Source organism: Rhopalosiphum maidis, chromosome 1 (genome assembly GCF_003676215.2).
Source record: "Rhopalosiphum maidis isolate BTI-1 chromosome 1, ASM367621v3, whole genome shotgun sequence".
In the NCBI taxonomy this organism is placed as follows: Eukaryota; Metazoa; Arthropoda; class Insecta; order Hemiptera; family Aphididae; genus Rhopalosiphum; species Rhopalosiphum maidis.
The window spans coordinates 76756588-76783044 of NC_040877.1; the positions used below are offsets into that span (position 1 = coordinate 76756588).

Genomic DNA, 26457 nt, shown 5'->3' on the forward strand with positions numbered 1-26457 from the left:
TACTCCTTTTATTTTATCTTAAAATTGATAAATATTAAACTAATTAAATTCAAACATGTTAGATAAAAAAAATTCCTATTTATTGAATTCTAATTGAAGTGCTGATAGGTAAATTGTTTTAAAGTTTAAATTTTATTTTTATGTAAATAATTTTCTAGTAAAAAATAATCCAAATATTTTAGTTTAGATTTTCGTAAGTTTAGGATTTCAAATCAAGTTTAGATGGTATATGTTTTTAGATTTAGTATTATAACATACCAACATTCTTCACCTAGATAAACAAAGTGAAGTGAATGCCATTTCAGAATTTCTCTGATATTTTAATTGTAATTTTGATAATTGTTCAGGACATTAAGGTATTGTAATACTGTTATTAATTTTATTTGGTTTTATGAGCAACAACAGCAGATCCCAGGAATAATTATTAATACGTAAAAAACAATTCTGAGTTATTAATTCTTTTTAAAATATTATATACATATTTATTTTGATAATTGATTATAATAAATTTTTAAACATGACGTGATGGAGAAAGTTTCTGGTTTAGTATTTAATTAATATATATTATTACAATATGATGTCATATTGAATAGGATAACATAATATTATGTTTTAATAGTATAATATTATGAATTTTATACATATATAGTTTTCATGATCAATTGTTTTTTTGATAAGACCTAGTACTCAAATGGCCTTGAAATTTAGATCAAATTAAAACATTTACTATAACGTAATAATAGTGTGATTTGTGATTGACCATGATTTGCTCGAATTACTTAAAAAATGATTTAACAATAATTGTAAATATAAATTTGGCGCCATTTAATGAGCTGTACAGGTAATTTTATTATGTACTTAAACACAGTCATACTATTCAATATTCATAGTAAAATCACAGATTAAATACAATTTGTATTTTGTAATCATACTATTCACACGCCTTTAACTTTTGTAATCTGTTAGCTTCCTAGGAAATTATGAAGCCAATAATAATGATAACAGTTGATAAAATAACATCTGATATCACATCAAGAAATGCAACTGGTGTTATTGAAGATAGTAGATATTAATTTATAAAGCTACTCAGGTGACAGATATTCTTAATTTAAAAAAGTTACTAAGTATTGTGTTACAAGTACTTATGTATAATGGTGTGTGGGTTTTTATTTTGCACGCATATTAATAATTAATGAAGAATAATAGAAAAATGAATACATTCATATTAAACTTGACATGTAGGTACATTAATAAGTATTACATGAATAACACAATTTAGTACCTAATATGTTGGTAAGTATAAACAATTTGTAAGGGTATTTTTTTTTATCAGTTATGAATAAATTTAAAAAATAAAATAACAGTGAGATACATTTAATTATTAATTATTAATTTTAACTTTTATAATATAGGTATATATAAATAAATAATAACAAATTTTATCTATAAATTGTTATAAGTATTTATTTAATAATAAATTTACTTGAAAAAAAAAATATATATGTAACTATATTAACTAAAATATTTATCTAAACAGAAATATTAAGTCATGTGATCTCATAGAATTATAATTTTTATTATTAACAGCAGATGAATACAACAATTGTGTTATAATTATGAACTTTGACATAAATTCTATCTATTCACAGTGCTGGAAAAATATAATAATAATTGATTATTAATCTATTAAAAACCATATTATTTAGCTGGTGGTAGTTAATAACTATTATTTTATTATGTATCCTTATTATTTATCAAGCCGATATATTGGAACAATATAATGTAATTTACACATTTTATTAAATTTTCTTATACACCATGATTTATTTAAATGTCTAGATTCATTGAATATATTGATTTTAATTTTTCTGTGAATATTATTCTTTATAAATTATATAAATATGTTTTTATTTTTCGTCTATTATTTTATAAGTTGTTACTTTTTTGAATTACAACAATTTTTAATTTCATATTTTAAATCAGAATATTATTCAAAAGACTTTTATACATAAAAATCAAAATTCAAATGATTGGTATATTAGTTATAAGTAGCTGAACATGAAGTTGACTAACTTTTTGTGGGATATCCTAGTGCCACTGCTCCATTAATTTAAACTTTATTAATTAACTATTTGTTTAACATTTGATTTTTATATATTCTAAGTATTCTGAATAATATCTTGTTTTGGAATATAAAATAAAAAATGTATACAGTCATTATAAAAAGAAAAAATTGATTTAACAATGATATCAAACTATGTGAAATATTTTAAAATATTATTAAAATAAATTTCTGATAAATTACCTGTGTAATAATATTTACAATTTATTCTATATTACACTAATAAATACAAGAGAACTATTAGGTATAGTGTTTATCTATATTAATAGATATATTTATCATATAAAACTATTTAATTATTAAAAATATATATAGTACTCAAATGATTTTGTTTTTTTTTATTGTTTACTACTCTAAATTATCTATATTATTATTTTAATATATATATTTATTTTTGTAGATTCAGGTACGGATGGGGAAAGCCAGAGCGGCAGCAAAGAGCAGCTTAGCGAAAGAAAAATGCCTAAGCCTCCTCCTATTTCCACCATCACATATAAGGTAATGTATTAAATTTTAACATTTTATTTGTTTTTTTTGTTTAGTACATAGGAAGTTAAAATTTTTCAGGTTGAAGCATCAGATACATTGACTTCAGTTGCTGCTAGGTTTGATACAACACCATCTGAATTAGCCATATTAAATCGGCTATCATCGCGCACACTATTTCCTGGTCAGATTCTTCGTGTCCCAGATAAAAGGCGAATATCTGTGTCAGAGTCTGATGCATCTCAAGTAATTTTTAACTTATAATTTAAGAATGATGAGAGATTTAAAATATTTTATTTTATTTTTAGGGAGGTCTTAGTAATTTAGATTTATCCGAAACCAACAGTTTCACATCGGCTGATGGAGAAAGTAGACCCGGATCTGGGCCTTCAACTGGCAATGATAATAAAGATATCATTGATAGAAGAGAAGATGGTATGATAAATAAAATATTAAATTTTTACTATTTTTCTAAAATTTTTCTAAATCTTAAAATCAGTTTTTTATTGTATTATAATAGTATAATAAAAAAAACTAATTTCCAATTAATAACCACATTTTAGTTATAGTTAAGAATTTAAGATTTAAAACTTAATGCACTATAACAGGGGTGGCAAACCTTTTTGGGGTCAAGTGCCAAATTTTCCCAATCAAAGTTTTGAAAGTTTTTCACGTGCCCAAAGGAAATTCATTTTTCTTAGGATAAAAATAAAGTTACCGATTTATTATAGGTACATTATTTTGTTAAGTAAGAACACATTTTTTTTGGTAATTATAATTTTTAAAATGTATATAATTTGTTTCTTTGAATTTTTTTTTAACAATTATAATTAAAAATTTATAAACACCATTATTTTTAATTATTGCAATTATTTTACGTACCATTGACATATAATCAACGTGCCACCTTTGGCACGCGTGCCGTAGGTTTCCATTCCTGCACTATAATTCTAAAATACAATGTTGTAAGTGATTTCCCACATTTTAACATACAAGATATTAATTGGTTCGACGCAAATGTTAAGTAATATTTTATAACTGGGGAACCGATTTTTATTAAAATAAGTATTTTATATAGTTGAATAGTTGTGTGTTTCATAAAATTCTGAATAAATTTATAATTATACTATTCTAAATATATTAAAATATTTTAGTATAAATAAATATTTTGAAATATTTTGTTGATAAATTATTTGATTAATATTTCCTGCATGCATGTGCAGTATTGTGTTTTTATTATTTTATCTGAACAAATGTGTATATAATTCTAACAATTATGGAAAATTTCAAAATGTATGTTATTTCCAAATATTCTTTCCATAATAAAAATGATAGGAAAAAAAATATGGCTTTATGACACTTTTTTTTGTAAATATTTTGAAAATAATTGATTTTTTTATCCATATTTTATTTCAACCTTTTTTTTTTTAGAATTACACCTGAAAAGATTGTATAATTGTTTTTTTTTTTGTACACAAATAAAATTGGTGTAGTTGTTAACTAGTCGATAATTTAAAAGATTAGATATATATTTATATTATTTTGTCACTTTGGGAAAATAATTAATTAGATACCATATGTTGATGTATCTTGTAATTTTCAGTTGGTTATCTACTAATGACAAATTTATTATTATAGCTTACCTTTGTCATTGGTATGTGTATACATGCTGTTAGTTGCAAATTACAGTGATAAAAAAATATAAAAATGTAATCATTTCAATATGATTTGAATGAAATTTACTTGTAAAAAAATGTGGTAATAACAAGAATATGCAAAATCTTAGAAAAAAATCAAAAAATATGCAATAATAGATTTTTATACCTAAATAATATCATGAAGCACATTTGTATCAATTTAATCACTAGAGTCTTAATATAACAGGGGTGGCCAATATGACTATGTACGCGAGCCAAGTTATCTAATCTGTACTTTTATACCACAAAAATAATAAAGATAGCTAACATCCAATAAACATATTAAATTATGAAATATGAAATTATAAAATAAATAATAAAAAAATAATAATAATTATTATTTTTTTTTTAAATAATATTAAAAATATTTTTTTTTATAAATGTATGCAAAAAAAATTGGCCACCCCTGTAATATAAACTCATTTCTTGCAAATATACAATTATAAAAAGTCTCATGATATTAGATATCAATACATTTTATTAAAATATAGTATATTTTTTTCACAATTATCAATATATTATATTTATATGCAAGTTCTTGTAAGAAAAATATAAGATCCATAATCAATTGTGAAAAATTATTTGTTGATAAAGGAAAATTAGTTTCATCTACTTTTATATTTTCCAATTTATTGAATATACCTATTCTGTAAACTTTTCTATATATCTTATGGTTCCTTATAATTATATTTTATACTAGTTTTTTTTTTTTTTTATAATATAATAAAATAATACAATTATAATTTATATTAAACAATTTTTTCATTTATAAAAATATTAGAAGTATTTTCAATACACATTAAATCACTTTCGTTTCTAGGATTTTTTTATGAGGGTGCACTCATAAATTAACTATATTATGTATAATATAATACTTGGTTTATAAAAATTGTATACATAATATAATTACTATACACATTTAAGATTAAATTAAAAACCTATTCAATATTTAATAAGAATAACATTGTTTTAGTAGTATTAGTAGTATTCTGTTTAATAATACCAGGAATTAATAAAACCTTGTATGATATGAGTAAAGGTCTTATCCTGAAACACCTCCTCTACATTAAATCATGAATTTTGTAAATAGTGTATGTACTTTTTATTATTGATATAATGAGTTAGATACACTAAAATTATGAATATGAATAAAGATATTAAAATATTAAGATAATTATGATATAAAAATTGAATTAATTTTACATGTAGACTGTAACTCTATGTATTTGTCATGTAATTTTTAAGTAATAAGTATATTATCTCCCAGTCATATAATTACAATTTACATAAAAACTGTTTTATGTGTGTACTATGAACATAATATTATTAAAACAATTATTTAATTTAAAATAAGGAGCATTTACTTTATGTTATCTTACTGATGGTATTGCTCTCAAGTACAATGAGCTTATACGCAGTTGTCATAATGTGACTGATTTTAGAACTCTTATCTGCTTTAACAACCATACATGTTTCAATTTGATACTAATATCAGTAATTAATTTGAGTTTTCTCTCTTAATAATTAATAATGTCATTCACAGTGTTATTTTAATATTTCTTGATTATGCAAAACGAATTAGTGGTAATTTAAAAACTGTTTAATAATTGTTAATTATTATATAAATATTTATGTAATATTACATTTAATAAAATGAGAGGCATAGTTATGTCTCCAAAGTATCTTTTACAACATACGGGTTATGTATATTTTGGTATTAAAAATCCTTCAATTTTTTTCTTGTTTGAAATTAAAATGTTTAGGTTATGACTAATTTAGTAATTTATTGTTGCAGACATGTTGGACACATTACGGCCTTCATCTCCAAAACCAGGTCATCCAGAACGTATTGGTTCTTCAGTATCTCCTTCATCAAGCAGATCGCATTCGCGCGGTGTAGAAAGGTTCCTTAAAATAAATGTCAGACACATCACAGATGGACAAGTATGACAAAAATTAAAGTGAAAAATATAAAAATAGTAAAAATAATAATGCGAATTTGCTCTAGGGTGTGGTGGGTGGTGTGTTGTTGGTTACTCCCAATGCTGTCATGTTTGATCCAAATGTCTCTGATCCTTTGGTTATTGAACATGGCCCCGAGTCTTACGGTGTCATAGCTCCTATGGAATTTGTGGTGAATGCTGCCATATATTATGATATAGCGCACATGCGAGTTGCTGGACCTTATCAGTCAACTGGGTATATTATTTAACATACACAAATTGTAGATAATAGTTATGATTTTTATATCTGATTGTTAAATCATTTTAGAAATGAAAATGAGAATATTACAAAACCAGCAATTTATCATTTATCTCCCGCTCTTAAATCTGAAACAACAGAAGACAGTGAACATAAGTCCCCAACAATGTTAACTACTATGCAAACTGATTCATTGGACAGTGCTACATTAGATTTACAGATATCTCCTGGAGGTCGAACTGATTCTCTCTTGGCTAAAGATGAAACTTTTCCAGAACTTAGGTAATTTAAATTATATCTATTTACTTTATTTCATATTATATTTTAGTTTAAAATTTTTTTTTTAAATGTTTAGATCTTCAACTGAAGATGAAGAAGAAGATGGTAGCATATGTTCATGCAATGCACAAAGAAATGATGGAGCTGCATTTCCAAAAGCATTTGATCGTGATCTAGTCACACCAAGTCCCATGAATAGATCTAATGATGCACTGGTTAGTTTCTTGAATTACTTTTTGTCCAATTATTAATTTAATAAATATAATATTTTAATTTTAGAAGAGATCAGATAAAGAATTGGCTATTGAACACATTGGTAATGAAGATGATAGACCACTTTCTTCAATGTCAGCAGAACAAGATGCTGTTTGTAGTATACGTAATATGGAACAGCGCAGGCAATCTTCGATTGACCAACATTGGGCAATGCCAAATAAAGTCAGATCTCTCGATGATGAACCTCCAGTTCATCATGCGGTACAAGGTATTTTTTTTTTTTTATCAAATGTACCTATTAATTATGTAAATAGTATAGTTTATTTTACAATTTGTAAAAAAATTCTTCAACATCTAATAATAATGTTATTTTTGGAGTTATTCATGAAGTCATAAATTAATAATTATAGTAATAATTGTATTAATTTGTTTCCTAGAAACTGTTGAAGACTCTGAACCATCAAGTGGTTATCTAGTAAAGCAATCATGTCATGATTCGGGCATTGATATTCGAGATCCACCTGTATTACCAATACCTCGTAAAACTGTTTATTCTGATGCTGATATACTTTTATCAGAATCTGAATTTCTTCCACCAGTGCCTGTTCTACCATTGTCTTCAGACCATCTTAATGATGCAGTTCAATTACGTAAAAAGAAAACTACATCAGTGTCATTTAGTTTGGAAGACTCTAAGGAACAAGATTCTGCAGGTGCAATAGAGGTTCAAAAGGTTGATGAACAAGCTGAAAAACAGGCTCAGGAAACTAAAAAAAATAAAGTAAATATACAGTTGCTATAACGTTTTTGATAAAGTTACTAAAAGATAACTATATAATATATATACATATATATTTAGATGTTAAAAAGGCTTTCTTATCCTTTGTCTTGGATGGAAGGATTCACGGGTGATAAAGAAAGTGAAAAAGAAGCATCAGTACCATCTTCAGCTGAATCATCTCATCTATCACATTCATCTAGTGTGTTCTCTAAAGTTTTTTCAAGGTAAATATCCATAATTAATTTTTAACAACTTTAAACACACATCACTTTTCTTTATTAATATTTTTAAGCATCTTTTATACATTAAATAACAAATGTAGTATATAACAATTTGTTTAACATGGCACTTTTGTAAATAAAATGCGTACTAAAGGTATATACACACTTTTTATATTACACACTATTAACTAGCATCTCCGTAGGAGAAGCTTCTATAGTTTTCATATTTTATTGTTGGTATTATTAAAATCTATCAGGAATATATTGTAAAGTAAAAAAAAAAAAAATAGATTATTAAAAATACATCCAAAGTATAAGTGTATTGGATATATTTTTTATATAAATTGATGATTTTTTTTTTATAATTTTATCTATTTCATTTTGAAAATAATATGAGAATAGATGTTAAACAACTATTATTTATTAAATCACTCTTAATGATAATAATCAACATAAGCTTTATATATTATATTTTATTATTTTAACTTTTTGGGAAAGCAATTTTTTATCTCAAGAATCGTATTTAAGCATTTGTTTAATGCTAATTTTAAAGCATTATTGATTTGAAGCTATTAAACTTTAATTTTTGTTGCCATAATTATACTCTTAAGTGAAAAGTAGATTACCCAACAATTATAATATTAGTTGGGCTTATATTAGTAGTTTGTATTATTAACAATATTTTATTTATTTTTTGTTATTGTTAATGATAAAATATCTATTTATTTTTCCCTACACAACTTTTTGCAAAATTGATTTCTCCAGTTAATTCCTTTGAATTATTACTTTTGATGATAAATTATTAAAGAAAACCAAGAGAGAGTCTTGCACTTAATTTTAGTTTGATTGAATTCGAGAAAATAATTAAATTCATTAATAGGCTAAAAATCAAGACCTGGGATTGAATTTAAATGAAAATATATTAGTTGATATATGTATTTATAAGAAAATATGAAGAGAACAAATTGAATCAGAGTAAATTAAAAAGTGTAGTATGAGGATGTGATGATAATTTTGTATTATTGCCAAGCTCACCAATAAACATGGTGACTGATTTTGGTTCGGGTCTGTTCCTAATGAAAACACCGAGCGAGGAGAGTGGGCGATTCCAGTTCCCGCCACCTCAGGACTGTTCGCCCGCCCCGCCTTCGGCCACCCCATCTAAACGAGAAGGCCTCGCTAGCTTTTCGCCGTCATCAATTATTAACAGCGTAGGGTAAGTGGTCACACACTGTACCCCTAAATGTCTATCTGTCATTGATATCATGGTGATGTTATGTGTGTCCCTTATCCTGCCACCAAAACCACTTAATGTAGTATTTTAATTTTAATGCAAGTTTTAGTTTTAATGCATCAATTATTTTAATCATTAGAATGCCATACTCGTACAGTTATTATCATTATTATTATTATTATTATTACTATTATTATTTAAATTTATATTCTATGTACACTTTTAAATTATTGTAATCAGTTATATTTACTTATAATATGTTATGAATAAAATTATGATTACCTTTAAATTATATATTATTTAAATTATTATAAAGTTGCTTTGTTTTTTTTACATTAAAACATTTTTATTAATATATTGTGCCAAATTATTATTTTTAAGCCATCATTTTGACTTTAATTTAGCTTTGCTGATTTATTCGCTTATTTGTTTACAAAATATATATATACATATATTTTGTACATTATCAAATTTTTACTTTATTTTTATTTTGTTTATTAATACATGTTTTTAATGGTTATTTTAGGCGTTCATCAGTTACTACATTTATACGCCAGCAACACAATAGCTCAAACAGCCGTTCAGATAGTCAGGGCACTTCAAAAACTATGCAACCTAAATTAGATTATCGAAGTATGGTATCTGTAGATGATATGCCTGAACTTTTTGTATCTTTTGAAAGTAAGTGTAGAATATGTTTTTATACAAACACTTACATTTTTTTATTTTATTATACTAAATAAGATTTGTATTCAACAGAATTAATTCCAAGACCCGTCCATACATTTGAAGAACCACCGCCTCTTTATTTAAGGCTCCGAATGGGTAAACCAAAAGACAAGAAAATACCAAAGTCAACGCCAATTATGTCGTATGGCAAGAAAAAGATGAAGCCAGAATATTGGTTTAGTGTTCCTAGAAACAGGTAATGTTAATTACCTATTTACTATTTACTGTAGTAATACTGAATTATCATACCAAGAAATTTAATAGTAAAATTACTTAAATTTGAATGTCTTGTTGTTATTTTTAGTAAAATTGTATTTAATGTGAGAAATCTGTTGTACAAAAAATGTTCAATTTTTATTCATGAATTAAATTGGAAATTAAAAATTATTGTAAAAATTAAAAGTTGTATTTTACAGTATAATTTGAATTAATTACTTACTAAAAATCTATGTAAAATTGAAAATAAGTTAAATTTTCATATTTTATTAGCCAAAAACAGATTCAAATATAAAACGTTTCAATTGATAATAATATTTCTTAGTAGGTATGTAGAAATGAATCATATTACTCATTGATCACAACTATTTTTTCATATAAGATTTGTGATTTTCTAAGTAATACTTATTAGTTTTTAATTTATAAATAACACAAAATCAAGAAAACTATTTTTTGACTAGCTTTATAAAAATTATCTATTTTTATATTTATTGAAATTATCTCTTATATTTGCTATTAACTTTTAATAATTGTTTATAAAAAGTCTTAAGCATTTATAACAAGAAATTATATCAATTTTGGTCAAATGAATTAAAAATAATTTTGAGGTATAATTTTAGGGTGGATGACTTGTATCGTTTTTTAATGTTATGGGTCCCCCTCTTGTACGGTGACTTAGATGAAGAAATAGTAGCATGTCGCGGTTTTGAGTTGGTTGAATCGGATACAGAACTGTGGGAAGAAGCGGAAACACCGCCCGGTGATACTAGCGATAAAAAGCTAGACAGAAATGAAAGCGAAGCAGGTGATCTCACACGAGAGTCTTGGGAGGTAAGTTCCTATACTTAAACATCTAATATTTTAAATCTTAAATATTTAATGCAATCTACATTGATGGTATATATAATCCATAATTCATGATATTTAGCTTCATGTGCCAATTATATGCGTGACTAAGTATTACAAGGTGTCCCCTGTTTTTAAATTAATATTTTTCTATAAAAGGTGTTAAAAGCGCCATATTCAAAATTGTATTCGATGCTGAAGACTCAGGCCGATCAATTCGGATCGTCAGATTCACAGGCAAATAACGAGGTACACTGTTAGTTATTAACAGAGACCTATAAAAAAATAATTTGCTATTTAGTCAGACATAGTGGTAGTGATAATGTAAATGGCCAATTTTTTTTCTTCAAATGTAATCTTAAAAAACTGACCATTTCACATAATTGCATTATAGCTATGATTATTAGTATAAGCATATTATTTCACAATACTGAACTGTTTGTCGAGCCATTGATGGCAATTTTGCACAATTAATACTTAGCACATAATTATATCATTTCGAAATTATTATATTTTTAGATTATATTATTATCTTATATACGTTTGGTGCTTTTACATTTTAGTTGTAATGTACCCTTTAGTTTTTAAAACACTAAGATTATTTGATAAAGGCTTTAACATAGTTTAGTGCTTAATTTAAGCGATTTAGTTGCTTTCATTGTTAAAATCTATAAATTGATATTTATCAAGTATAGAAATAATTGATGAATTTTATTGTACGATGTTAACATGGATGATTACTAGACTAAATAGGTTAATTATGTATTTTATTGTTGTGAATTATTTTATTTTTATTGATTCCTAAAACATTTCAAGTTCAAAATGGTTTTCGAGATGAAACCTAGGTACTTATAGTCTAGTCCAAGTATGATTTGTTTCAAAAATAGTGTTGATATTCTTTGACGTCACAAATTGTTGTCCTACTGCTGTCCCCACACCGGTGACTATTTTATGTATTATAATATTATAATTTATCACTCTCTCCGGTCCGCGGAAGGGGAGCATTTTTGGTCTACGTGAGTACGTGACCGATCTATAGCAAGACGTGTGAGACACCGAAAGAATACAATATATTATTATATATAGTTCCAAACGATTGCCGTCGATCACATATTCACATTAACGTCACTCACTCATCGACATGATAATCTTTTCAGTATGACAGTTATCGCCCAGGCCGGGCGGGTAGGTTCCATGTAAGTTCATCTGAGTCTGTTTCAATTTTATGTCCATCAATAGTCCTTCGTGTTGGTTATTTTACATACCTGGTACGTTTTGTCCAAACAATGCGTCTTTTGTTAATTGTTTAATCCTAATCGAATTACTTAATCCAAAAACTGCTAATAAATGTATTTTGTCATTGCTTATTCAAAAGCTTGTAAAGAGTTCCAAAAGTTTTGCGAATTAAAAATTGCACACAGATTATAAATAATTTTTAAAATTGTATAAGTAAAAAAAAATACGATAAAACACGTGAGTATCTACTCATTAAAAAAAAAAAAATTTATCTCTTATAGATAGGTATTAAAAAAAAAAAAACTTTCAAAATTGTTATTACTTTAATTTAATGATTTATCAATGTTAATAAATTAAACTGCAGACTTCTGACCTTATGATTTGCTTGACATATGCAGTAATAGGTATAATGATTTTGGATTCTAAATTAACTGTATTTTTAATAAATTGTTTATAATGATTGTTAATAGTTTTGCAAGTAGAAAAGTATTTTAAATTGTTCTAAATGGTTTTATAAATACAAAAGTAAACTGAGTTTTGCTCGAAATCGTTTTTCAAATGTGATTATTTTATAACAATTTGAATACCCATTTCATCATAACTATAATATTATCCTGCCCAATTTAGATGACTGAGTTATTATAGGGATTGTCTGTTTTTATCATACTTTATATTAAATAATATATAATAATTTGCTTAAATTACTTATTTCTAAAATATTCATTGTAAATCTTTACAAATTAGTAAAAACATTAGATTAATTTAGTATATGATTAGTGTCGATAGCCGATAATTGTTTTTTCTTTTGAAAACTTACAATTGTTCATTATTTAATTAAGCACTAAATCATATTTTATTTTTATTGTTATTAATTTTATAAATTTTGATATAATATATTTAAATGCATATTCGTGTCCGTTAAATTGAGTTTCTTTTAGTTTGAATACTGTTAATAATTTGTGTTTAAATCATAATTTCATAGATGTTAAACCGTAACCTAATAATTTTAAATTATGAAACAGTATTTGTATTAAGCATTTTTCTAATCGTTTACTAACAATCAGAATTTTAATTTCTAACATTATTTTTAAGCGAATTTACAGTTAAAGAGAAAGAAATTTCTTTCTGTTTTTAATCAAAAATAAAAAGATTTTTTAAAATTAATTCATAAAATATATAAATGTATGTATTTTATTACTATTATACAATTAATAGAGTATTATTATTTTAAAATTAATTTATTAAAACGTGACGAAAAATATTAAATCACATGCCACTTAAATTGTATCTATTTAAAATTATACGAGCTGCAGTAATAAAAAAAATAATTTACAGGAATAAATACAACGATAAACAACTATTTTTAGATTAATATTTTTTAATAATATTTAAATGTGTATGATGAGTAAGAGACATAAACAATAGAGGTCGGTAGAAGGGAACTTTCTAAAATTGACTCGCTCACAATCAGCTGTCACGGTGACCAACGCATGTAGTTTTCCCAATCAGTAGTTAAACGCAATAGCTTCATAAAGCATTCCGTGTTCTATTCGTTCTATTTAAATTGTCAACGTGTTTTAAACTAATTAAACATCTATAAAATATTAATAATTGTTTTTATTTTGGCGATTTAAACATCAACGCATGTATATCACATTAATGTATTATATTATATATAATATTATGCTACTTACGTCCGATATTATTGATTAATTCGAGTACGAACGTGTCTCCGATGTGATGCAGTATGATTCCTAAGACGTTCAGATTTTTACTACAACATGAATAGTTTTGGGAAGTCGTCAAAAACAAAATTGGCGTCCACTAAAGCATTTGTGAAAAAAGCTCAACAACTATTAAACAAACGCAAAGTAAATAAATAACACGTTTAAGCAATGACGTATAACCGTGTAGGTTAACAATAACAAAAACATTAAATAGTATAATATATATCAGTTTTTTTTAAAATAAATGAAATAGTGTTGATTAATAATGAAAAAACAAACTAATAGTGACGTTTATTTAAAAAAATAAATAGTTATCTATGTGTTGTATGGTCGTTGATCATTATAATACGTATTTTATGACATTTAAATTATTGTTTTATGCAATTTTGTTCAGTGTATATTGAATAATTCTTAAACGACTTATTCTTTCGTTAATTCTTTAACGAAATATTCATTAATTGTATTATATTGATTATTGTTAATATCTAGATATTATAATATCTCAAATTATCGTCTAATCGTATTTATTCATTTTTATAATGAAGTGTGTTTACATTGTTTACAATATAATTTTATAAATAATTACTTAAAGTGATTTTTATAGTTTTAAATCTCATCGGGACTCGAATCAATGGTATTATATGATATGTATTTTTCTTTTAATTGATAGTTCTAAGTACATAATCTAATATCGATCGTAATTATTATGTTTTTTAGCGAGTTATAACTTACAAATAATGTTATGAAAAAATAAAACACAAACTCGATATAATAACCGATTTCTGTGTTGTGTATTTATCAATTTTTTTAGCAAAATAATTTAACCGTAAGAATGTTTTTTTTTTTTTGTTTCATTAAACATAAAAATATATAAATAGTTATTTCTACTTATTTCGGATATATTCTACGCCATAGATACTATATTTTAATATTTCGAATGTATGCGATTACGGGTATTCAAAAATATATATCTACTGTCTAACATTATTATATTTCACATTTATTTTTCCTTTTTTTGAGTTAGAACTATCGATTTTTGATAGATTTTCACATTTATACTCCAATTTATTTTGTACATCAAATCTTGTATTAGAAATTCCAAAAAGTGTTACTTTATAGTTATTATAGAGAGTTATAAACGTTTGTAGATAGTATTAAATTGTTAACATTGTAACTATATTTTTTATACTGCTACTTGTATAATATTATGTATAGAATATCCTGTATTTACTACACATTTCTATGCGTGGTATATACCTACAAATTACATTAAATATTTTTCTTGTGTGTCTATGATCCAGCATTTACTTCTATTCAAACATTCGTTTTATTTTTAAATATATTTTTATTAACTCATTTTTTTAGAGGCACATGTCTGTGTATATGCCTCTACGCGTACAAATTTAATGTCTGCCACGTATTTCACTTTCAACGAAGATGAGATGACAAATGTTGGTGGTGTTGTAGGTTGACCTTACTTGTCTTATCCTCTTAAGTTCATTGAAGAATATAGAGATGACGCCAATAATACGTGTGTTACAAAAGACAATGATTAGTAATGTTTCATATTATAATATGTGTTTAGGCTCTAAATTTACAATATTTATGTTAAAATATTCTTTTTAAAGTGAAAACACGCCAGTGATTATACTATGATACTATATTCTTTAATATTTGAAGTTTATATAATAATGGATTTTTCAATTTAATGTCTTACTTTTTTGATAGCACCTATGATTCTAAACGAATCTGTATTTCGTATAATTATTTTAACCTTGGACGATCCAACCTATCCAATACAGCCCAGGACCTAAAGATATTATAGGCTTTAGTCTATAATTTAATTTCTTTGAAGTACTACGATGTTGTGATGTAATTTTCTGCCACGCGATAGAGTTTGTATTTATCGTGCTTAGATAGTTTTGAATAAATTTGATTAAGATTACAAATATTTTATTCATTTTATTTTGTATAAAATATACCTATGTTCATATTTGATTTTAAACAAATGATAGTCTCATTGTTTTCCTCGAAAACTCATCTTATTTATATATATAATATATATAGGTATTTGTTGTTTTAATTAGTTTAAAACACATTAGTTTATTTTTATATTTTGCCATTTATTTGATGACAGTTATTTTTCTACACGCTGTCTGTTCCAGCCCATTTGACCTTCATAATTTTGTTATTGAATTATTTTCTTAACAATACCATATATGCGTACATTGAATCGTATAATATTTATACACTTGAATATTAAAGTTGTTTTTATTTAAACGATAACATATTAATTATGCTAATATGCCATATCATGTATTGGATATTATAAACTCAATTGATGAATTATGGTTAGTAGGTATTGAGGTTTTTATTGAATATCTATTTTTTACGTGCTTTCCACTACTCATATTGATGAAGTTATATAATTTCATAGTAAAAGCTTATTAAAAATTATTTATATTTTTAGTTTAGATAGTATGTTCTATAATTTATATTAATATAGTTTGTTAGGTTAAAATTAAACTTACATTAATTGTCAGTGGGCCGTTATTATTTCGTTTAATTATGGGGATTTGAATGTTAAGTAAAATTGTTAAAAATTGTCATAAACGAAAATATTATTTTTCCCATTTAAAAAAGATCTATCTGTTAAATATATAAATATATTTGTGTACACATATATATAGGTACAATTAAATAACAATTTTTTAATTTAATTTTACAATTTAAAGGGCATAACAGAATATTTACTGACAGATGTTATTAACTATACCAGCGGTTCCCAAACTGTGAGGCGCGAGCCGCGTGGTACAATTTACTGTTAACTTATATTGTCATAAAAATAAAAATGTTTGTATATTTAAATACTATAAATTTGTTATTTATTTTTTTATGGAAGGCGCAATTATTTTTTTTTAATTTTTAGGGTGGCGTGAACTAAAAAAGTCTGGGAATCGCTGAACTATACATTAACTATACATGATACATTTTTTTCTATTATATTTTTACTTAAAATTTAGATACCTATTATAATACTAAGTGGTTATTATTAATGTATTTCTGTTACATTTAAATATATTACATTTTTTACTGTTTTATTTGAATATAGAATATAAAATCACTATCTATTTTGAAGGATAAGACACTGTAGTCAATGATGTTTGGTATTCGTACTCTATATTATCTTAAAATATTTTTATGTATCAAAAAATTATAATTATGAGTTGTACGATGCCATTGTTACCGTTTGTGTATGTATGGTTATTTTTTAGTTTAATGATCTTTTAATACGTCTATTATGTGAGACTTGTGTGGTGTTTTCGTTTTTTAAATTTATTAGTTATTATTATAAGATTTATGGCTATTCTGCAAGTGTTTAGTTACTCGTTCATTCATCTTGATTTTTTCGATATTTTTCATCGGTACACAGCACGTGTTTCTATAAAGTATTTATGATTTTGTTTTGGTGGTCAACCGTGCATTTCGCACAACAGGATGGATTAATTTATCAAACATCCTTTGAATATCCATCCATATATGTTTTTTGTGTTTTCTCTGCATGAGCCATCTAGCGGTTAAATATTTCGTCGGTTGATTTATTGTTATTTTTCTTGTTATATGATTTAACATAAGTAGGTATTATTTTACTATTCGAGCCAGTCTTCGATGTTTCGATAATACTTAATTTTAGACCAGTGTTTCTCAAAATTGTTTATTTAAATAACGTGAGCCATATAAATTACAAGCTCAATTAAGGGGCATTGGATTATAAAAGTAGGTAGTGACTTTTTTATTTATATTATTATGACACTGTAATGTGTAAAGTGTATCGACGTCTGGTTTCTTCAGCAATTGCAACTTCGTAATTTATGAATTATTATTGTACGTATTTATATTTTACTTTTAGAACAGTTTTCTATAAAAGTAATCACACATAATGAATTAAAATTTAAATTTAAAGAAAGGTACAGAGAGTTCTGGCTCCAAAAGCAAATACCTACAGTTAAGAGTTAACATTTACTCATTAAAATAATATATTTTATTATTTATACAATAATATGTACATACACAATAAATTAATTTACCATTGCATATTTCTATGTCCTTTTTTATTTTTGAGGAGACTTCTCTGGAATTTTTTTTAGTTTGTCGTAAAGAAAAAAGTTTTGGAATACTGGTTTAGATGAAAAAGCAGTAAACCTTTAAGTATCGTAAGTTAAACATTTCAAAAATGCACGCATATACAAGGGGTACCTAATATTGGAGCACAAGATGATAAATTTTTGTGTTCACATTCATTATTTCTAAAACTATTTGTTTTATTTTTTGTACATTATATAATTATTTCATTGGAAAATTACGTTTTTAAATAAAAATAAATTATTTAACATTTTGTTTAAGTTTTTTATACTGTGGAACAACAACGTATATTTTTCATTCTATATTCTTTAGCAGAAAACTTTTTGAGTATGTTGACACGTACAAATCGAATTTCGAAAGAGTAGATTATTAGTTATTATGTTAAATAGATATTGAACTATTATACTTACCTATTAATTATTCATTCAAAATTCAATTTTGTTTTGAAATACTCCAAAAAATGTACCTATTTTATAAGTGTACACTGTACACGTTCTAAAATGTTTGCTGTTATTGTAAAAAAGAAAAACTTGAAAAATTGTAATATATTATTTTGGTAAAAAATTATGTTTTACGATAGCATCAATTTATATAAAAATAATATTTTCAAGAGAAGTTAAAATTTTAAAATAATGAGTAGACAAAATGGATAATCTTATAATATAGTTCACGTATTTAATAAGCATATTAAATAGTAGTCAAATTCGAAAATTTTTTATAATGCTTAGAAACGGGTATAGGTATTAGTTTCTACTTAATTTTTTTGATTCATTCAAATTAATTATCTGTACAGTTTTGTTTTAAATAATAAAACGTGTTTGTTTACATAATACTCAACGTGTATTAAAAAATTAAAAACAATTATTTTTGGTGATAAAATTATTTAGACATGAAATTACAAAATAATGATTTATGTGATGGTTAAAAAATAATCAATTTAATAATTTTAAGTTGAGTTCTTTTATAAATAATTATATAATATGTTATATTTTATTAAAACCTCATGTTATAAAATATTTAGCTGCAGTTTTTTTTATTTAATATGTTACGAATTTCCACAGTTATAATATATTATATATAGTGTGTTAAAATTATTAGTGTTTTAAACTGCAGATTACAGATATAATTTTATTAAGGAAATGTGCAGATTTGCTTAAATGCAATTGAATGATTTATGGATTTTTATTCAAATATATAATTATACAATTTATTATCGCGTATATTTGATATATACATGTCGTAAAGAAATTTTTAACTTTCAATATATATATTATATATCTATAGGTAGTTCCCGAACTAGACAATTTACTACCTATTTCAATCATGAAAATAACCGTAATATTTATTGTTACTTCACGTGACTACGATATTTTAAACCTACATCTCTATATATTATAGGTATTATATTTATATATTTGCATGGTTTTTTATCTTATAGTTTGTTATTATCTCTTACCTCAGCTTGTAAAACGAATACCAGTATACCAGTATTACCTAATGGACAAATAAAATAATCAAAACATGTAATTTTATTTATGTATAATACGTAATCGCAATAATTATTGCGTATTAATTGTTTCTCTTTCACACACATTTATTATTTCATAGTTTAGATTTTCAGCATCTGTTAATTGTATGATCATAGTTACTGCAACATAATATTATAAGAATGTGACCGAAAGTTTTAAACAAAATAGTATTTAAAAAAAAATCTGATTTTATAGCATATACCTTACTTATACATATTATACCGAAACATTTTTTGCCATTTACCTATACCTGTGTGACACGCGTGACCTATATAAGCGCACCTGCAGTGTATACTTACATTTATACTTACAGCGTAGTGTTGATAACAATTTTAAAAGTATAATGTATAAAAAGCATGTGATCATATATTTTTACTTTTTGTCTTCTGACCCATTACCTGTACCTTTGTAAAATATTAGGTGTATAAAAAGTATATCACGAAGATCTGCTTATTTTACATTAAAATTACATTTCATCAGATATTCGCGATATACCATATACATGCACAAACTATGTACCCAATATTACTATTTGTATATGTGTCCGATCGCTGCCACACTTCTAAGCAGTGCGACGTACTACTAAGTATGTTTACTTTACCTATACCTTGTGTTATGTTGTTTAATAGAGCATGCGTGTCTATACATAATAGAATGTGTATACTTGTGTATGAGTGCACCAATAACATAATATTATTTCGTTATGTTATATACTTTTACAATAATTTATTAACATAGTAATTATATTGCACCGCAGTTTATCAAAATATTACTGTGTTATAAAATTATTGTTTCTTACACGTTCGAAAAAATGCATTATTCGACCGTGTATGTTATGTACCTATACTAATTTATAGGTATAGGCGAACTTAGAATTTGAATTTTGGATGGACTATTCAATCTTATTAAATAATCCTTTATCATTTTATTGATCGTTATAGTCGTATCCTATGCTCGTCCCTAAGACCGCCTATGTTTATAATATATATATAGTTGGGCATGTCCCGCTTAAGGTGCAGTATACAATGATGGTTTTAATCATCGATTTTTTTCTTTACTTATATATAGGTACTGTCTATGAGTGATGAACTCCGTCGGGCCTTCTACGCAACCAGCGTCAATTCATTAGATTTCGAATCGTATATCCCTGACTTGCACGGCATCACCGAAATCTTGACCGAAGAACACAGGAAACAGTTGAGCAGGCATTTGCCAGCTAGAGCAGAAGGTAAATATTATTATTATTATTATAATTATTATTGAATACAACGGACATGAAGACAATATATATTTCACATTTAATCCTTAGATCTTATTATTGGTACCTATGGCTTTTTGCCATAGTCAAAATACTTATTTAGATGATGTACACGTGCATGGGCGCCCGGAGGGGGGACAAGACGTGGCATTGCCCCCCCTGGAATTTAAATAGAATGTTGAACATTTTAACTTTTATTTTGATTTATAAACATTTTATCGATATTTTTACTTTAGTGTGTGTGGTATTTGATTTCATATAGTTCTAACACATTTGTAATTTACAAAGAATAAACATTTGTTAATGTATTTTTTGGTGTAATTTCATTATGCCCCTCCCTGATAAATTTCCTGTGGACACCCATGTACACGTGTTTATAAGATTTCGTAGTTTAAATGATTAATTTCCACGTTAATGTTTTCGTAAATTCATAGTTTTTTTTTAATTAATACGAATTTAACATACCACGATGGCATCTGAAATTTACATCTTCTCTCGTCATATCATTAAATATACGTTCATAAGCAAAATTTATAGTTTCGCACAATGTAGTCTCTAAAGGAAAATTAGCTTTTAGCTTTTTATAATAAAACTAAGTGTAAAGCGTATTTATTATAATATTTATATATGGCGTCATATTATTTTTAAATATTTCATCCTTGGTCTAGTTATTCTTAACCGTCTCTGGTCAACGTTGACAAGTTATTATTTCTCCATTTTCATCAATCAAAACTACTTACATATCTACCACATAATATTTATTCCTCTACGCAATTTATTGTCAAATATGAACACAATGTTTATGCATTATCTGCTGAATACGACATTTTAATTATGAACTGTGTAGATTTTTTTTTTTAATTAAACGCAGTATTTTTTCCATAGCTTGTGGGAATACACACTTTTTAGGGATAATAAATAATATAATGCTAAAGTTTAAAAATGATATAAAACTTTGTAATTTAATTTAAACACAATATTAATCGTATTATTAATAATCCTATTAATGTATAGTTAATCTTATTATTTTTGTCATCGGCCTGTACAGGAAATTTAAATAAAACGTGCTGATGAATTTATTTTGTTATGATGTTGGGTTATATCCCAAACTTTTTAATGTATCTCATCTTCAAAGTTGCAAACCAAATACAAGTCGACTATTATGATTTGTTTATTCTAAACGATCATTCTATTTAAATCTTGCTTAGATCTATTTAATAATTTAATATAAGCATATAATATATTATATGGTTTTTTGGATATTATCCAAATTATATCAGTTTAGTTTTTGTTTTTATTATCATTTTAAAAATAAGATTTTTTACTAACATTACATTTTTATATATATAAGCATAGGTTTAAAGTAAACTTTATTAAATTTTGCGTTTGTTAAATTAACTATTATTTTATTTTATAGATAGATAAGTAAAAAATTATACATTTAATTGTATTTAATCACTCCTAACCTAACCTATATATTTTCAGATATTTTTTTTGTTAAAATGTGAATTTATTTTGTTTGGCATTTATATGTTTGGTTGTAACACGTTTCCACCAAAAGTGTATCATTCCCTTTTCCACCAATATCCGCTTCCACCAAATGAGATCCACCTAACTAACATTTTTACCAAACCGTTTTGGTGGAAACGGACGGGTATCGTCCAATTATTTTACTTAAAAAAATCTTCCCAGGAACTTGGTCTATACAGGTACTTTACCTACCAGATATATACTATAGGTAAAATAATTATTTAAATATACCATTTGTGTGATAAAAATTTAAATTGAAAATTAGCTTATAAGTAATTTAATAAACGATTTTGGAAAAATATTGATTCGTTTCAGTTTCTGTTGAATTAAAATTAAAATATTTAAAACATTTTTATTTAATACACATCAAATCAAACGATGTGCCTATTATACAATATATTGGGTTTTATAAATGTTAGTATAGTAAATAGCTTTTTTCTAAAAAATGTTACATTGCTCTTTTTGACTGTTTATAGAAAATAAATGCCATCGTACAGAGTTTTAATAGTTTTATTATTTACTACTTCACGAGTTAAAATTTAAAAATGATTAGATAAGCTTTTCTCTTTTTTTTTTTTAAAGACCCAATTGCATGTATAATTATTAGGTATTGTTATTATTGTTGTGCTTCATCGGCAGTGACAGTAACATACTTTAGTGTCGCTAATAATGAACAGTTTCCTGTCCTTTGTCGCGTGTGCCCCCATCATCATCGGTCCAATTGCTGATTTTTTATATCGACATATAAAGTTTACCGGAGCCATAATACGTAACTCTGCATTAGCAGAGTATATTTTTTATATTTGACTGTATTGTATTTGTATATTTGTGTCTGACTTCCGAGTCTTCTATATTATTATTATCGCTGTCGTTATTATATGTATATCTCGTCATAGGCGGAGATGGCGTTTGGGAGGCTTTACGAAGGATTAGATTTTTTAAAAATAACCTAAGTACACTGACCAATTCGTAAAATATATAACTTGTGGTATTGTAACTATTTAATATAATTATTTTAAATTAGATTCTATTTTTTTTTTTTTTTATTCAATATAGTTTTTATCATTAGCACGACGACTCCGTCATTTATCATTAAAAAAACAACGCATATACATTATATGTGTCAGTTTTAAAGAAAGTTATAATAATAATAATTGTTATAATGCACATAAACGACCCTAATATCGATTTAGTAACATAATTTTTGCAATAAAATTTGCGATATTATAAAAATATTTTATCATTTTAATGTTGCTTTTTGTGTAGATTTATTTGCTTGTGACTTAAAAAATTTGAATACTTATTAAACAATCTAACTATTGGGGTCTTATTTTTCTTTTTCTCTCTCTCTCTTTCTTAATATAAATATTGTAATATGCCGTGTGTAATATTTTTTTCTTCTTTCATTTCAGGATATATGTGGACGTTGGTCTTTAGCACACTACAACACGGTTTTTCTTTAAACTCCATGTACCGGAAAATGAGCAAAGTTGAAAGTCCTATACTCCTAGTCATCCAAGACACTCAAAACAACGTGAGTATAGCCAACCAATATTAGTCTTTATTTTTAAATCTAATTTCATTCAAGCTATACCACCTAGGTGGCTTAATTGTCTACCATATGTTTTTACCGCGATCACTTTTACAGGTGTTCGGGGCACTGACGTCGTGCGCGTTGAAGATGAGCGACCATTTCTACGGTACGGGTGAATCGCTGCTGTTTACATTCTGTCCCGACTTTCAGGTGTACAATTGGACCGGCGACAATATGTACTTCATCAAAGGCAACAACGAGAGCTTATCGATCGGGGCAGGAGAGTGAGTATATATTTGTTTGAAATTAATCGCATCTCTATACAATCCAGCGACGTCACCAAACTATAGATACTAAAAATTAATCCATAATAACCTTCGCGTGAGGGTGTTCGGTGGTGGATACATTCTAACTTTTTTTGCGCTACGAAAACATATAGTTTGGGCGCCATTGTCTCTGTATCTCTGCTTTAAAATATTTATGTTTAATCGATCGATTTTTTTTCACAGTGGTAAATTTGGTTTATGGCTCGATGGTGACCTGAACCAAGGTCGGACCGAAGCGTGCAACACATACGGCAACGAACCCTTAGTCAATGAACAAGATTTTGTTGTCAAGATTCTCGAGTGCTGGGCGTTCCTATAAACTAAATAAACCAATTTTATGCGAACATACATACACACATACACACAATTCACCATTTATTCGTTTTTTTTTTTGTTAGGGTGCTAAATTTTAATAACTTTTCGTCAATCATTTGCAATGGCGAAAATACAATTTATTTATAATTTTTAACCACACCGAAACTTCATAATCTCTGTTCCCCACCTCTGTTGTACCTGTTTGTATATATATAAAATTTAAATAATAAAAGATCAATAGGAGAGAAATAACATAATACAATTTAGCTCAATATTATATACGAAAAAGTAGTTAAATAATGTTATGATTCTAATTTTATTTTTTTTTTTTATTTAATTTTATATGTGTAACGAAAAACGTTGTAACATGTAATAACATTTAGTAATTATGTCTAGTCTCAGCCGAGAGTTCTGTAAGAGTTGACTCTGTGTTGCTTGTCCAAACCTGAAACCCTTGAAACAATCATACGGCAGCACTGATTATGTTTTTTTTTCTAAACCACTTGTAATATCGAAGAAAAAAATTGTATCTCTTGTGTCCAGGGACCACTAGTCATCGCACGTATGAGCACTTCATGCGCATATAACAATATTTTTTAAAAATCAATCTACCCCATCTCTGCAACCGTTAGACAATCACAAAAACTCAATTTATCCCGCCCCGCCTTTATCATGTCTCTGAATCTCTCGATTATTTTTTTATTTTTATTCGTTGTATTATTATTGTGTTGTGGCAACACTGATTTGGTAGCTGGGCGCTGTAGTCCTTAGATTATTAAATTTATTTAAACCATATTATATTACTATACGTGTATTACTAAAGTAAAGTAAAAATAATAAAAACTCGTAAAAGATATAGTATATACACTAAATAAATATATCCATATAATATTAATAATTGTGATAAGTCTTGCATTGGCCTAATGTAGTATTATCGAGAAAAAAATTATGCTAGAGCGTCGTAAAAAAACTATTTTAGTTTAAGAAGATTTAGATATTTAACTTAATATTTATATATATATATATACATATAAGAACATTACTGTACCTCTAGCAAAGTCAATTCCGTAGTGATTAAGTGGAAAGCAATTATAATGAATTTTGAGTGAGGAAGTGAATTAAAACAAAATACCTATGAAAAGTATATTATTATATTAGTGAAATGCATCGTAATTTATATTTTATAAATACCGGTAACTCGTAAACTAATCTATTTATCGTTGTTTTTCATTGTAGATAAAATATATGTTAATTATTTTATTTCTTTTCCTTTACTGATAGCATTATTATTGTGTATTTATTATAATTTTATAAATGATTGCGAGCGAACCAGATGTTTGTACCTAATTATTGTTGCGCGTACCAGTTTGAATAAAAGCCTTAGAATGCGCTTTGTGTTTGTTCGTTTCTTTTAATTTCTTTTATTATTATAATTTTTTTTTAAGTATTTTAGACGGTATTATTTATATATATATTTAACTAAAAAATTTAAATTAAAAAAACATAATTATATTATAATTGTTACTGTTACGCAAGTGAATTTTGATTTTGACGTGAAAAATAAAGTTAATGTAACGTTGAAAAAAACCCGTCTTGTTCTTACCCATCTCCTATCTCGCCCACTCCATCTATTAGGTATAGATATATTCAATTATTTAACTTATTCGGATTGCTATTATTTGTGAGTGATTATTAAAGCGTGCGAATGTGCGATACTGCGTGCTTAATATTTTACAATATTTAAGAAATTCTACGGGTTGTAGAAAATGACCAAACTCAAAATCCAACAATATTATATGAAGTTCATACTATGAACCCCCAATGTTTTTC

The 26457-nt window shown here is 25.8% G+C and overlaps 1 protein-coding gene across 11 annotated transcripts in view; it reads left to right on the forward strand.

The window, feature by feature from the left end:
• The window catches only part of LOC113556984 (oxidation resistance protein 1), a 157203-nt gene extending 131082 nt beyond the window's left edge, over positions 1 to 26121 (forward strand). For 6 of the 11 annotated variants that reach the window (XM_026962237.1, XM_026962233.1, XM_026962238.2 and 3 more), the window contains 19 exons: positions 2523 to 2620; positions 2690 to 2854; positions 2917 to 3043; positions 6101 to 6249; positions 6314 to 6504; positions 6577 to 6789; positions 6863 to 7001; positions 7066 to 7270; positions 7440 to 7783; positions 7862 to 8007; positions 9035 to 9220; positions 9765 to 9919; positions 9998 to 10163; positions 10804 to 11014; positions 11189 to 11278; positions 20733 to 20892; positions 23865 to 23986; positions 24101 to 24270; positions 24496 to 24631. In XM_026962237.1, coding sequence (XP_026818038.1) covers positions 2523 to 2620; positions 2690 to 2854; positions 2917 to 3043; positions 6101 to 6249; positions 6314 to 6504; positions 6577 to 6789; positions 6863 to 7001; positions 7066 to 7270; positions 7440 to 7783; positions 7862 to 8007; positions 9035 to 9220; positions 9765 to 9919; positions 9998 to 10163; positions 10804 to 11014; positions 11189 to 11278; positions 20733 to 20892; positions 23865 to 23986; positions 24101 to 24270; positions 24496 to 24631 — 3173 coding nt within the window. Of the gene's footprint in view, positions 1 to 2522; positions 2621 to 2689; positions 2855 to 2916; positions 3044 to 6100; positions 6250 to 6313; positions 6505 to 6576; positions 6790 to 6862; positions 7002 to 7065; positions 7271 to 7439; positions 7784 to 7861; positions 8008 to 9034; positions 9221 to 9764; positions 9920 to 9997; positions 10164 to 10803; positions 11015 to 11188; positions 11279 to 13681; positions 14137 to 20732; positions 20893 to 23864; positions 23987 to 24100; positions 24271 to 24495 lie in introns of those variants that run through there. The other 5 variants (XM_026962232.2, XM_026962234.1, XM_026962235.1 and 2 more) reach the window with 5 other exon arrangements.
• The last annotated feature ends 336 nt before the right edge of the window (positions 26122 to 26457 follow it).